General features: G+C 35.2%; 1 protein-coding gene across 5 annotated transcripts in view; it reads right to left on the minus strand.

Moving 5' to 3' along the window:
• The window catches only part of LOC149067790 (poly(A) RNA polymerase, mitochondrial-like), a 57,849-nt gene extending 42,363 nt beyond the window's left edge, over positions 1–15,486 (minus strand). The window contains exons 1-3 of one of the 5 annotated variants that reach the window (XM_089252109.1): positions 15,355–15,486; positions 11,668–11,840; positions 6,388–6,567 (exon numbers count right to left, since the gene is read on the minus strand). In XM_089252109.1, coding sequence (XP_089108235.1) covers positions 6,388–6,567; positions 11,668–11,840; positions 15,355–15,400 — 399 coding nt within the window. In that variant the 5' untranslated portion in view covers positions 15,401–15,486. Of the gene's footprint in view, positions 1–6,387; positions 6,568–11,667; positions 11,841–14,526; positions 14,561–14,890; positions 15,202–15,354 lie in introns of those variants that run through there. The other 4 variants (XM_089252111.1, XM_089252113.1, XM_089252110.1 and 1 more) reach the window with 4 other exon arrangements.
• Between the last annotated feature and the right edge of the window lie 522 nt (positions 15,487–16,008).

The following is a 16,008-nucleotide window of genomic DNA, read 5'->3' on the forward strand; positions in this document are numbered from 1 at the left end:
TGTATAGACTTATGGATAAGTCAGCGAATAGAAGAATTCAGTATGTACTTGTAGGGGGTGTTTTTTACAATGTGTTCAATGGTTTCTGAGAAACGAAACGGTTTATCTACTACAGAGGTACACACCTATCTGACATTTTCTTTTTTCCTCTCTGAATACACGGGTAGTCACGTACAAATACGGCTGTACAAAACCTTCCCCAATTTAAAAGGATTCTAGTTATCCGGATTATTCTTAGAATCCGCAATTTTCTTTCAGCACTGTACATAAAACGTTGTTTCATGTACAGAGTGTTGTGTAATATTAATTAATTGCATCTCAATATTCCTCATTCTCATATCATTTTGCTAAAATTATTGTTACTGTAAATAGAAAAGTAAATTTTTGTATCATTTTTTACTTCAAAGGCAAATTTTCTGTCTTTCGGGGCATATTAATTTTTTATAGAGCATTTTCTATCAGTTTTTAGGTCATGAAAACCTTAGCCCTACTTATAAGTATACTTGTCAACTACTATGGAATTTACATAGTTTCTATGGATTTATACCACAAAATATGAAACTGCGGTGGAAATCGCGAAAAATTACGGAAATATGGTTTTTTAGAGACTTCTTTTGTTCAAGGATTTCATTTAACTCCATTACCCTATCGCGTACAAACTTACATCACACAAAAAAAAGTATGCACTACCAAAAAATTAATATCAAATCAAAAAGGTGCAGTTTACACTAAGATAACTTATCGTGCAGGTGGGTAACTAGGCTGGGGCAACCAGGGCCGTCTCTGAACTTCCTCCGTGAGAGAGAATACATTACTATTATTATATTTTTTATAACAAGCTGCAACATCCCCCCCCCCTTATATTTATTACCTCATCAAAATATTATAAATCATAATGCAATTGTAATTTCTACAATGATACAGTAATATCCCAACTTACGCTACCACGATTTGCGTGATTTTCTATGGAAAGTTGCACATTTCTGATATTCAAACATAATCTCGGGATTAATGCTGAGATAGTACAATATATTAAGTAAATATCAAGTAAAAGTTGTTTTATTCGTTCAGAACACCATATGTAATGAAACTACATCGATTTCTGGGAGGCTACAGTATATAAAGATGAAAAATTTGCAGTGATTTAGAAATTGAATCTCAAGGGTTTTATGATATCAGCCATTTTTCTGGAAAAAGTCATAATTTTCAACTCATCCGGTAAAACGGGTGAGTCGGAGGGTTGAAAAGGGATTTATTTTTTAAGGTTAAAAAAATTAAAATGAAAAAAAAAAATTTCCCACAACTTAATGCAAAAAACATTTTGTTTGCTAATTCATCATCATAGTGCACTCCCCGGAAAAAATTCTAATTACGGACCTGGGGAGATGAAAGAACTCCGGTTTGATGGACCAGAGGTGTGCCAAAATGGATGTTGTCGGACTGGCCGAGTTTATGGCTGCAGCCCTGACTGAATTAACTATTTATTGAATTCTGAATGATTCTCGAACTCTCAAGAATCATTTAAGAAATATTATCAAAGAAGTATTACAATAAATATTATTATTACAATTATTCAAGATATGTTAATTTTAGAGAAAGAAATCTTGATATTAATTTCTAAAGAATGTTAATTTTAAAAGTTTAAAAAATTGAACTTGTCAGAACTATTACCGTATTTAACAAGTACAATCAATTATATTACGATGTTGCTAAGTTCTTTGGAAATATTATAAAAAAGTGCTCTTCAAGAAACAAGTTTTCTCAAACGCAGAGTTATAAACATATTCCGAAATAACACACCCACACACGCACAGAGAGATTTCGCTATTCAAGATAACTATAGTACATAATAGAAAACAGTGTCCTTTATTCACGTCTGCTTGCTGTATTATGTGCCAGTGAAGAGCTTCCTACAATGAGATCAGCATTACTGAATGAAGAGGGAGGAGCTCGTCAAACAGCATGGGTGACAAGTCTCAGACAAAGCAGCTAGGGGAAGGCACTGATCTGACCAGGACGCGTTGACGCGTCCTCACCCGTTTTTGAGAGAATTTTTTGGTCGCGTCAACACGTCCTTGCCCGTTTTCGAAAGAATTTTTATGACGCGTCAACGCGTCTTCGACGGTTGAAGGGTTAAGGACAGCTGGTGTCTTTATTGGATTATAGGACCACCTGCCCCTAGCATGGTGGTGTCACTACTGTAGCTGCTTCTTTGTGAAGGGGAAAAAGAAACCCTGTGAGATAATACACCACTACATTTAGATGTGTGATGCAATCCTTATTCATGAATTTGCTACAGATAGAGCAGCAGAATGTAGCCAAAGGTTAGAAAATGTTGTAAGAATGAGAAATTTTGGCTTTTATATATAACTTTAAATGTCTAAGATACTTCATATGAAAAATATATATATATTCTGGCCACTTTTATGAGACTTTTTGAAAAAAACCACTTATAAAATCTTATGTCATTTAAAGATATATCATCAGAATGTACCCCAAGGACATACAATGTGGTAAAAATGAAACATTTTGGCTAATAATGAACCAATATGATATTTTTCAAGGAAAAAAATGATACTTAGGCAACTTTTATTTTATTTTTTGAAAAAAACCGAACTTGGTTAAAACCAAGGTTTAAACCAAACAACCCTGCATGATAGTAAAAAGAAAACACTGAAATTTCTTCCATTTCGTACAAATCTGGCTTTTCTCCAGAGGTGAAAGAAATTAATAAGAAAGTATTATTCTTATCACAACCCATTGTGTGATGATGGATCTTGTTAAGCATAGGCGGATACTATGGCAGAGAGATGGAGGGTGGATACCATGTGAATGACTTGTTCAGCATGGCAAAAAGTCAGCCGACAGACAATTCGAAATCACTTCAAGAAAGCTGTGGGAACCACAGTCATCTCAGTGATGAATCAGATCTGGTGGTTCACTCAAATTTCAATGAATATCAGAACAATGTTGAAGATAAAATTTCAAAACAATGGGCATTACAAGCAGCTTGAAACTCGAAATTTCCTTTTCTAATTTTGTTGAAACACCAAACATGCAGCATCTTGATTGATAATACTGAAATTAGTGCTGAATGTGTATCGCCGACTCAGAGTGACAAAAATACAGAAGATGATGTTCCCGAAGTAAAAGTACAAGGGGTGATCAAATGAAAAGGTACGAAACGACGTAAAAACATAACAGTTAAATATTGCATATTCCGCCGTAGAGAACGTAGATTGGAGAACGTAGCAAGACATCTCGGGATGCAATTGGAGTCTCTGACTGGGATCGGAGCATGCGCGGGCGCCCGCATGCGCAGGAGAGAGCAGAGGCTCTTATCAAAAGCGGCGTCCAAATGATGCGGCAGTCCGTATGAGGACAAGATGGCGTTCGTGTTGCAAAATTTGACGATTGAGGAGCAGCGAGGTGTTATCCGATTTCTGACAGCGGAAGGTGAGAAACCGGCAGCTATTCATCGCCGGATGGTGACAGTTTATGGGGAGAAATGTGTCTCTGACAAGTCTGTCAGAAAATGGAGTGCCCGTTTTTGTGCAGGCCGTGAGAGTGGCTGATGACCCGAGACCAGGCCAGGCAAACACTGTCATCACGAGCGATCTCATCGACAAGGTGGGCGACCTAGTGAGAAGTGATCAGCGTGTCACATTGCGAATGTTGGCGGTGAAGGTGGATATCAGCTATGGAACCGTGTGGACAATTGTTCACGACAGGTTGCGATATCGGAAGGTGTGTGCCGCTTGGATTCCGAAGCAGCTCACCGACCAGCAAAAGGAACTGCGTATGGGGCTAGCACTGCAACATCTGTTTCGGTATCAGGAAGACCCCGCTTTCATGGAGCGGATCGTCACAGGTGATGAGACCTGGTGCCATCACTACGAGCCAGAGACAAAGCGGGACAGCATGCAGTGGAAGCATGCGTCGGCACCTCCCCCTAAAAAGTTCAAAGCCGTGCTGTCAGCAGGCAAGGTGTTGCTCACCGTCTTTTTCGACGTTCAAGGTCCGCTACTTGTGGAATTCCTCAAGCACAGAAAAACCATTAACTCCGATGTGTACTGTGAGACACTCCGACGCCTACGCAGGTCCATCAAGAACAAAAGACCAGGGCTGCTCACGAAGGGTGTGGTTCTGCTCCATGATAACGCGCGTCCACACGTCTCCAAAGTCACACACATGGAACTGGCCAAGTTCAAGTGGGAGCCGTTGGACCATCCGCCCTACAGTCCGGACATGTCGCCTTGCGATTTCGATGTGTTTGGTCCACTGAAGAAACACCTGAAAGGGAAGCGCTTCAACTCGGACGACGTACTCAAGGACGCTGTGAAGGACTGGGTCTCGTCATGGCCACAGGAATTCTGGGAACAAGGAATCCTGCGGCTTGTTCATCAGTGGGATAGTTGTGCTCAGGCCTATGGTGTATATTTTGAATAAAGTCTACATTTGTACCCACCATGTCGTTTCGTACCTTTTCATTTGATCACCCCTTATGACAGTGAAAAATGCTTTAAACACACGCTGTAACAACGCTGCAACATTTTTTGGAGCAAACTGAGAATATGTGGCCTGAAATATATGCAGCTCTTGCTAGTACAAATGAAATTGTGAAGGCACAAAGAGCAAAAAATACGAATTAATCTAAACTTTCGGATAATTTTAAATAAGGAATATAAATAAAATTGAATTGAACTAAAAGAAAATTAGAATATATTTTAGTATATATATGCAATATTCATATAGTGTGATTGAGCATTGATTGTATAATTTAATTAATAACTTCAATAGTATGTAGTAGAACATAATATTATATTTTCTGTTTTTACCAATCAAATTTTTCACCATTTGTGGCGTATTTTTCCTTTCTTACTTTTTAAAAAAAAACACACACACACTTCTTTCGAAAACACTCCATCTCGAGATTTTTTGGTCCTGCCAATTTCAAGATAGAGGTTTGACTGTATTTAAAAAAGTTTTTACTTCTTAAAGTTCCTGCAGAGGGTATTGATCCTGTATCAATTAAATAAATCTTTGACTGTTCATTTCTATGTAGGCTAGGCTCTAATTTGTGAAAGTTGTTCGATTACTTATTCACATTATTTGAGTTATCCCCCTGAAAGAAAATTTTGCCACTCTTTCACCAAAGCAAACTTGTAATTTTGTTTGACTTATCATATGGAGAAGAATCATGTTTTCTTAAATGTTTATTATGTATTTTGGGGTATTTGAAGATGGGATTTATTTTGTCAGCTAGTAGGTTGTATTCTCCGAGACCGTCCATCCCTTTTGGAAAGAGCGCAAACCATCCCAAGATGGTCTCTCTGGGCAGTCAGCGGTCATGTCTGTCTGTCTGTCTGTCTGTCTGTCTGTATTGACTCTGCCTTTTGTAGCCATATATTTTTTGGTTTTTCATTTTGAAATCGAACAAAGATGGTTTAGGTTTATTGTTGTTTCTTGTAGGTAGCCTCTGTGTGCCCTTTCTATTCCTCTAACGGCATTGATATCCAAGCATGTTTAGCTGTTTGCAGTATCTCAATAGCATTTTCATTTATCATTTCCAGCCCGGATCCCATTTACCCCCTTCCCTTCTGCTTCTTCTACTCTTGGTTTCCAGCTTCAAATTCTCATTTTCAATTTCCATTTCTTTATTTTTTTCACTAAGATGCTGTACTAATTCTAAAAAAAAAATATTTTTCTTTTCCTTTCAAGTACTCAACACATGTAAAATTGAAAGCTCAATGTGCTGAAGGCGGCCGGTAGGAGCTAAATACATTTTTTTAATCGCCAACATGTGATACATATCTATACATATCAGCTGTATTTGAATGGATCCATGTAATGAGAGAAAAAACTGAAATTTGGAGAAAAAAAAAACCTATAAAAATTATATGAATATATGGTTTTTCTGCCAAATTGCTTGGAAAAAATTATTACTGCATCATAACAGCAGTTTGATGGGTTGCCATAATATAAGAATGAACATAATATAACCATGAACATATCACAAAAAAATACATAAACTTGACAATGATCCTGAATCATGTCTTTTGTTTCAGACTTTAGCCAGGTCAATGTTTAACGAAATTGGCTGATTTGCGGCCAACCCTGTTGCAAATTGACCAATTTCGAGCTTTGGCAGTAGTTCCATTTTACTGCTGCCATCTATTTCTCAAACTATGAGCAAAGTATTATGATTGAATATTTGTACCGTTGTAGGTCTGTTGCTCAACTGGGGCAAGACTTTTGTAACGGAACATAAATAAAGTAATAAAATGCTGCTAATATAAAACGACATTGAAAAAGAAAATACATTTCTACAAAAACTTTTTTTACCTTGTAAGGACAACAAAAATATATAGAAGAAAGGAAAAGTACCTTTACAGAACTTTCTAACTTTCTAAGAATGCTCTTCTTGAGTTCCTCTAGTTCTTTCTTATGCATATTCTTGAAGCAATCAGCAGTAACATAAATTTTTCGTCTTTTGATATAATGAGATGTCGACACGGATCTCTGCTGTTGCTCTGGAGTTTGATATTCTGCTTCAACTTCTGATCCCTTCAACGGAGAAAAAAACTCCATTTCATACACATCTTGATTAGGTAAAAATTATTTCAAAAATTTTATGGAACAATGCCAACACATGCTAAGCAATGCATCAATGCACTCCCCCCCCCCCCAAGTCCCTATGCTTCTCACATAAACAGTGAAGAGGACTGTGGACAACAGCAAGGAGACCAAGTTTTTATACTTTGGCAAATTTAATAAGGTTCAAACTAGTATAAATATGTAAATGGGTGAAATAATTCACTGGAAAAATTTTGAATTCAATAACTACCAACATTAATGTATAAGCTCTTTTCAATTAAGAGGTATTAATAATTTAAAAAATCATAATTAAATTTCAATAATGCAAAAGTACATGCAAAGTCTTTTTACTAAAAAAAAAAAGTTTCATTTAACCAAATTTTAAAGCATCAGTCAATGTATTGGATTAGATTTTAGTGTTATTGGCGCAAGGATCAACCCAGGTCAAACTGCGCCAGAACAAATGATCATACAAGAATAAGATAAAATTTGCTCTTATGTCAAGTCAGGACTGGAACTAGAAGGGGGCAACTGCGATGAGCAATGGTCAATGAACTTTGATAGTGTAGGCACTTGCATTGACACTCATAATAGAAGGTATGATTGTGCGAGGCGACTGTGTTCTATGCACAACCAGGAGCAGCTTGAACGGCAATGGTGACTGTGTATCAGTCAATCTAAGAGTCTGTTCCACATCCGAACTGTCAATATGTACAATCTTCCTACATTATCATAATGTTTCATATGAAAAACACTCTGGATGAAAGCCAGGCAAAAATGAATATACAGCCAGAGAATAAGTGAACTTCAATATCGCATCATAAATTCATGAAGTTTGTGAAGAAAAACAAAATGAAATTTAACATTTTGAACTACAATTCTTGAGAAAAAAAATTGTCCACATAATTAAAATTTACATTTCAGACTTGCCAGTTCATAAATGTGCATAAGCATGGCAGCAAAATTTAACTATAGATGAGTGAAGACTAAAAAGAACGTGAACATGAAGTATGAATGACAGTAATTTCTGAAACAAAGCAGTTTAAATAAGAAATCAGTATGGTCGTCTGATCATGGGACCAACCATCACGAGACAGACTGTTTTAACAACACATACTTCCATGGCAAAACATTTTAAAGTGTGGATGGACTTGCATTTTACTTCAAAATCAGAAAATCCCCTTTTATTTATCACATTTATGCAAATCACTTTCACAAAGGCATAGGTGCCGATTTCCTGACGTGAAAAATCTGTAGTTTATTATGACAAAATATTTCGCTGCCGAAGAAAAGCATGTCATGTAAATGAAAGAGGGGAATGGGGATTATTTTCCTCCATACCCAAACCAACATAAACAAATTAGAATCTATCCAAAATAAGTCCACTCATTTCATTTTTAACTGTTGGTCTTCGTCTGTCTCCATATTGGAGCTCAAGCACCAACTCAATATCCAACACTGCTCTCCTCTATTAGACTTCTCTCGTTTAACTTTCCTTTTTAAAATCCTCCATGGGTTTTTAATATTGACACTTCCAGCATTCTAATTAAACCCACACATTTCTGTGTTAGACTCAACCATTCCCAAAAATTACAGCTCATCTTTGCTTCTTCAGATTGCCACAAATTTAGCTTCTCCCCAAGAACTATTTTCGACTGGAACAACCTACCACCAAATATTGTAGATTGTACTACGATTTCCGAATTTTCCTGTATCATCAATCATCATTTTCATCATGCATAACTTCTGCATCCTCTTGTATAAGCCTCGGCCAAACACAATATTGAATAAATAATTAAATTTTATCATTAGGGCGGTGGTTCTAAAACTTTTGTCAGCCACAGCTCCCTTGCTCAATTCATGGCTCATCCGCGGCTACCCTGAATAGTTTAGTAGATTTACTGATGTGAATATGACTTTTAAATCACCTAACAATACTGGAAACATTTGCAAAAAACTGTGTGACAAAATTCTTTATAAGCTCTATCTCAGGAAGTACAAAACACAAGTCAAAAGCAATGGTATTGTCAGATGCACATTCCAAGGCAAATCCAATGATATCACTCTAGTTTTCATGTCTCATCCCAACTGGGCACCAGACCCGCTGCTCTGATTGATAATCAAATAGTTTTCCACTATATCTTAAGATGTTTGCAACGCAAATCAAACGCAATGATATCGTCAGATACATATTGCAGAGTCAAATTCAATAATATCACTCCGGTTTTAATATCTGTTCCCGTCTGAGCACCAGGCCCGCTGCCCTCATTGGTAATGAAATTTCATAACTCTAGATCTCAAGAAGTTCGCACAGCAAGCCAAAAGCAATGGTATTGTCAGATGCACATTGCTAAGTCAAATTCAATTATATATCACTCCAGTTTAAATATCTCTTCCTGTCTGGGCACCAGGTCCACTGCCCTGATTAGTAACAAAATTATTTTACATCTTAGAAAGTTCAAGATTCACATGACATCAAGGGTATCAGGGAAAACATAGGGCTATCAATTGAATAATAATTTTGCACAGCATAACTATGAGCCTACTTACAAAACTATGGAAACTTTATGAAAATCTATGTGAGGCTCTCATGAATAATGTAAGAAATGCGCAAAAATAATTTGATCATTTCAGGAAGAACCCTGTTCTCACCTCTGGTAAGAATGGCCATAAGTTCAAGTAACAAGCTAATTGTTCTGTATAATAAATAACTTGATTATGTCTTTGATTATGCAAAGAAAAACCAGCGTCCTAAAGGCATTTTTAAAGACAGTGCATTTATTAAAAAATGGGACTGTCCATGAAAACTGGGATGTTTGTCCAACCTAGCCAAGAGGCAATTTTAACAACTGGCTTGCTAAAAAGTGAGTGGCACTGTGATGGAAAACTTTATTTAAAAAAAAAATCATGTATTCAAGTAAAAATCTGTTTAAAATGAAAGCTCACAATCTTGCAGGAAAAATTGTTAAAACAGACTTCTTGTTTTACGTTGATTTCAATTCATTTCGTTCTGATACTGGCAAATGAACAATACTTCAATCATCAAATTGATTTTTGACTCAAAGCAGTTTGTTCTGTAATGTTTCTGCTTAGAGCTTTTCAAAACACAGTTCAGCCAACTGGCACAAAACAAATATAAAAAACACAACCATTATCACACAGCTCAATTCCATTTTCAAAATTAAATATTCATAACTATATGATTTCAATTAACTTATATTATTTTCTTTGAAACTATATTTTACATACTGCATTCACTGATGAACGTCTTTTATATGTAGTGAATGCATCTGTATAATATTCATGTATACTATTCATGATTTTATCATGAAAGAATCGGTTTTTGTATTTGCAGTTTTTTTTCCTGTTTTTAGGAAAACACTGCCTGCATTTTTTTCTGGTATCGGAACCAAATATACATTGTATGTGCAAACAATGCGACTCACCAGGTTTTTTAGTGATTCTTGAAATGTTTTCTGAAAGGGGAAAAAAAGTGAAAAATTTGCAAAAATAATTGACATATTGACTGTGTGTTGCAAAACGAAGTCAATTACTGTGAGAGTGCATCTTTAAGGCATCAATGAATCTACCCCTCAGGCATATAATATCAGAATGTCCCCCCCACATATTTTCACCAGTCAAGTGGTTAAGACGACATTTGCCGTCGCTGATATACGTAATGGTTTTGCCTATGACGGCATTTGCCAACACAAAGACTTTTCTGTCTTTTTCACATAGATATGACGAAATAATTTGTCATACATGTGCTGCCATCTCTGTACAGCCATCCTTCTACTTTATTATCTCTTCACTAGATGGAGTTGACAATTATATTTCAAGGTCTGAGATTATTATTACTATTATTTTTGTCATGCTTTGCAAAGCTGCATCCCCTATCGTTTTTGTTTCAATTTCCAACTCCCTTGCGAAGATGCATCTGTTTTATTACTCATATATCTTTTAGCAAAGGTTCAACTACCATGGTTCCACATAAACCCATCAACAGCATTTCTTTTAGTCACAGGACATTATGACCCCCCCTCCCCACTTTTGGGGTGTCATATTATGTCTCACACATTCGAGCTATAAAAAAACATGCTCTAAAAAAAAATGTTAATATTTCAAACTTCCAAGAAAAGGGAAAAGCGCGCACATCTTCAAAAAAAAAGGGCACTGCGGGTAACGCTCGGAGAAATTAATTGGACAATTGACTGGTTAAAACACTACATATTATCCAGCCACTTAATCAAGATATGGTGCAAGTATTTAAGACTCACTATGCACGTTACTCAATTGGGATGATTGTGCAGCCAATCAAAGAACATAAAACACCTCAAGTTATAAATGAGTTACGCCATCACTAATGTCGTTCATGTCACTGCTGTAGCCATAGGAGCTATAAAGATGGGAAATAAATTCCCGTCTAAAAAAATTTTTTTATTACGATTTGTGCTCGTGCTCGGGTAACTTCCAAAAGATTATAAAAGACATTGTCACGTTATGTTGAATCAATATTATGAGCATAGAAGAAATCCAATAATTAATTAAATAGCAATCAAGATACATTGAAAAAGGGAGGAATTAATTGAAATGACTGCTTCTGAAGCCATACCCCTATGAGGAAGATCAAGATGAAAATGTGGGAGGCAAATTCGCTATGAGCCACATAGCGGATAGGTTTAGAAAGTTTGGATTGCCAATGGGTTGTTATCACGACATAGAAATACCATATGATTATATCATTTCTCCACATATAGAAAACTTGGTAGATGCCTTGTCAATATACTCCAACAAATTTAATTAAATGAAGAAATAGCAACAAGGCAATGTACTTTCAAAAAGCATTGCACAGAATCACTATTCCCTTATCAATGCTTCTCTGTACCTTAGCACACCCTGCTCTTTTTGTTATGTCTAAAAAACAAAATGTTATGGTTTTGGTTGTTCGCAAATTTTCCATATTTGCTAGGACTCTCGTAATGTAATCCTGCAAATACCAAGGGCAGACTGTAATAATCCCCAGGATACGTTTGAAAAAAACTGTTAGAAAATTAAAAAATTTTCACTTACAGTCTCATTTTCAATGAATCTGATTATTTTTCCGCATGTCCACATGGTTTTAAATACTTCGAAGAGGTCAGTCTCTTCCAGGATGTTTGATAGCTGAACTGTGCATGTAGAGTTTTTCGGTGGCATGAGTTGTCGATGACTTTTATGTGTTATATGAAGAAAGTATTCAAATACTGAAATATAACAAATAGTAACAAAATGAATTGGGTTTCCACAGTAACTAAAGTCTGAAAAATATCAAAATACTAGGGAAAAAAACCGATTTGATCAATGCACGACTTTCGAAAAATTTACACATTCAATATCTAAAATTTATCATAAACATGTAGGATTGTTTCCCATTAGTCAGCCCTTCATTTTTGTGTTTTGGTAAGATATATTCTTATGCTGTGCCCAGCAATAAATATTTTGGTATGTGTCTGTAGGGTTCCCAGCAAAATCAGCTTGATCATTTGCCTGACCAAAATTTAAGAAATTTTGCAGTCTTTCCCAGATCAAAACTCCTAGAGAAAAAAAATCACGTAATACAAAGTCTTAACCTTTCTTTTAGTTTGTTTTTGCCCTCCTTCACAGAATCTTTCTCTGACTTTCACCAAATATTTGCATGCTAGCTTTAACATCTGGACCTGCCTAGATTTTTCTCCATATACTGCCAGTCACTCAAGTCTGGCTCTGTTTTGCATATGTGCAAAATTTGGCAAAGAGATCTGTCTTTAAAAGTTATAATACTATACAGGGTTGCAACTGATTTAAAAAAAAAAATCACAGATTTAAATCAATTTATTTCAGATGTTGGCATTTTTAATGCATTTAGGCATAGCCACCCTTCAGAAATGCCTACACTTTTCGAACCATGCATGGGGGTTCCCCTGATGAAGACCGACTGCAAAGGTTCTATTTCACTCACTTAAAATTCAACTTTTTCTTCTAATTAAAAATAAATTAGAAGAAATTGAAAAGAAATTGAAAAATTGGAAAAATATGAATCAATGAGGAAGTCGTTCTCAAGGGGGATCCTGCCACATTGCTCCAAACTGCAAAAATGTTTCTAATGATGGTAGGCCTAATAGGCATAAATTTACCATCAGTTCCCCTGACATTTTTGCGATAAACAAGCTTTGGAAGTTAATAAGCAAATATGAGAAAATACAAAATTAACCAAAAAACATTAAAACTGGCATGAGTAGCCCAATATTATATAGATATTTACACAAAAGTATTATATAGATATTGTATTATATAAATATTACACAAGTATAATATATTTAAATATTTTCAATTGGGGTTGTATAAACCCCATAACTTGTAAACCTGACTTAGAAAATCCAACAGTTTGCATGACAGTTGATAGATAGATGAATATCCTTAATGAACCAATTGTGTGTGTGTGTGTTATCAGTGTGGTAAAGTCATCCATGTTGATGGTATTGACACATCTGGCTCATCACATACTGGAAATTATTTGGCAAACTTGGAGTTCAGTGAAATAAACAGAAGAAAACTCTTCAAATGCAAAATATCAAGTTTTGTTACAGACAATAACTGCAAATATGGTTTCTTCCAGAAAGACTCTCGATGAAGGCTTTGCGGGACTTACATATGCGTGCAGTGCCCACATTTTAAATTTGCTAGCCAAAGATTCAGTTAAAACTAATGTAACAAAGCATGTTACAAGTATAATATATTTAAATATTTTTGCAATCATATCTCTCGAAAGCATGGTATCATACAGAAGGGGGAAGTGCATTGATACTTCCTGTAGATGCACGATGGAATACTTATTGTTATTCTCTTGAATCTTATGCTAAAATTGGTCAGTTGTTACCAAAGTTTGTGAAGACCACAGATCTGAAATAAATAGATAACGGCACCTCCAGTAAAATCACAAATTTGTTCAAAAAGAAATGATGAAGACATGATTGCAATTGCTAAAATCAATAGCCAAGCTATTGATTTTGTACTAAAAAGCAACTGCTCCCTAGTTGAATGGGTATTCCTAACTAGCATGGAAAAAGTGGCAATTGAAGATAAAAGAAGCATCAACATCAAACAATAAAAAAGCCTTGTCTTGAGCATATAAAAATAGATGTGATCATATTAACATATGATCACATCTATTGTTAATATGATGTGATGTGTACAGACATTAACAGATGTACTGTGTACATCTGTTAATGACTTTCTTATCACATGAGTGACTTCTTTGCTGCATTTATTCTAAGCTAATCAGTGTTAATTTTCAATACGGAAATTGATGTTATAAAAGGGGAGTAAAATAAGGGTCTCGAATTTATCAAACAAAACTGTGGCTCTAGGTTCCTGGCAATTACATTAAAATTTTTGGGGAAGTTGGAACCATTTCATGCTGCGAAAATGTTTTTTTTTCTTCTCATGCTAAGATTGTTGATACAATGTCTGATTTTTAGTGGTTGAATAGTTTTATGTTTTGGGTGAAGATGTAATTACACATGAAGAGTGACATGGGATTTTAGAATCCGCTAACCATAGCCAAAGCATCAACTGCATGTGCCGAAAGGATTTTTTCAACATTTGGTGTAGTCCATTCCAGATAGCGAAACAGATTAAGAGTAGGCAAAGCATCAAAACTAGTTTCATTCCAATGAAGCAAATGAACAATTATTGAGGGTAGAATTATTCAATAGGATATACGTAAGATATTTATTTGAGAAATATAAGTTTTTTCCTCTCTTTTTTTCTTAATCAAATGTTCTGATATATCTCACAAGTATACGATTCTCTATCTTTAATTTGCAAATATTTTTTAAATACTCGTTATTTTTTAAAGTAAATTTCTTTACTTAAATTTTTATTTATTTAAAAAAACAAACAGCAAATTACAAGATATAAACACAAACATTAAGATTAAGCTACACAAATACAAACACAAACATTAAGTTACACAAATACAACGACACAAAACACACACACATATATTACACGCACTATGCAGCTCCAAGGGACTGTATGGTCCTTCCAGCAGGCCTATATTTTTATTATAGGATTTTCTTTTCAGCAACAGCTCTTTTTTTTATTAGATGGATTAAATTAATTGTATATTATAAGCAAATATAGATTAATGACTAGTGTGTTAGTAATATATGTATTTAAATATATATATTGTTAAAAAAATCAATAAAATCAAAAAATTGTGACAAAAATAATAATTGAAAAAAATCAACAACCCTGATAATATAGTACAGACCTCTGCAACTTATGATCCATGGGTCATCAAGTGACCAAAATCAAGTGTTCCAAAAAAAAGTACAATTATATTCGGGTATACCCAAAAAATCTTAATATACACAATTTGGTTGATTTTGACTCCCAGCCAAAAAAGTTGTCAACCACAGCTGTATTACATAGTAATAAAAGCATGTGTGTCAAAGCCGGGAAAATGCCCCAAAATGGGGAAAAAAATGTCAGGCAACAATGACGTTTGGAACGTTTACTTTGGTTACCGTAGTTCCCCAACAATGCATTTCCATACATGTATAAGCCTTTAGAATGATCTGTCACTTCTTTAATGCTGCCAGTAAATGGGAGAAAACCCCAATATATGTATAATATCAATATTCCTTGGATGGATTATACAGGGCACGCGCGTGCACACACTCATGTCAGTGCAAAATTTTACTGGCGAACCATTGATCCTAGAGGCATACTTACAATTTGAAAGAGTATCCAAATAACGTGTAGCACTCAGATATGTCATTCATGTTCTAAAGCATTAAAATAAAATTGTTAACTTTTTTATATGTACGGTGATGAACACCCAATTAAAAAGTTGTTGCCATGTCTCTCCTGATGCCAAAAAAAAAAAACTTATATTTTCTTAAGTGCAATATTCGCTGAGATATTTGAATTTGAAAAACAGAGAAAGCTGGTGGGGAAAACAGCATTAAATGCGGGTAAAACGGTTTTCCGCATTCCAATATCTCTGCAAATATTGCACTTAGAAACAAGGAATTTTTTTTTTGTTGACATGAGGAAAGATTGCACAACTTTCTTATTGGGTTTTTAGCATAGGGTGTCCATGTAAAAAGTTAAGTTTTTCATTCCCATAACTGTACAACCCCTTGAAATATGAATGACATATCAGAATACTACACATTTGGATATTTCTTGCAATTGAAGTACTATGCTAGGATCAACAGAGTTCGCCAGTAAAATGTCATGCACCCTCTTACCTATGTACTTTGTATAATCACTTGGGCTATTTTGTAATTGGCAACACGTTTGTTTTTACATATACTTTGTTTTTGTGTGTATTGTATATGTTACGTTGTATGCATAAGGGTGGATACATTTCAAATTCATTTC

The sequence above is a fragment of the Pholcus phalangioides genome, unplaced genomic scaffold (genome assembly GCF_987345545.1).
Source record: "Pholcus phalangioides strain wild (caught in Gottingen) unplaced genomic scaffold, Ppha-v1.0 ptg000028l_1, whole genome shotgun sequence".
NCBI lineage: Eukaryota > Metazoa > Arthropoda > Arachnida > Araneae > Pholcidae > Pholcus > Pholcus phalangioides.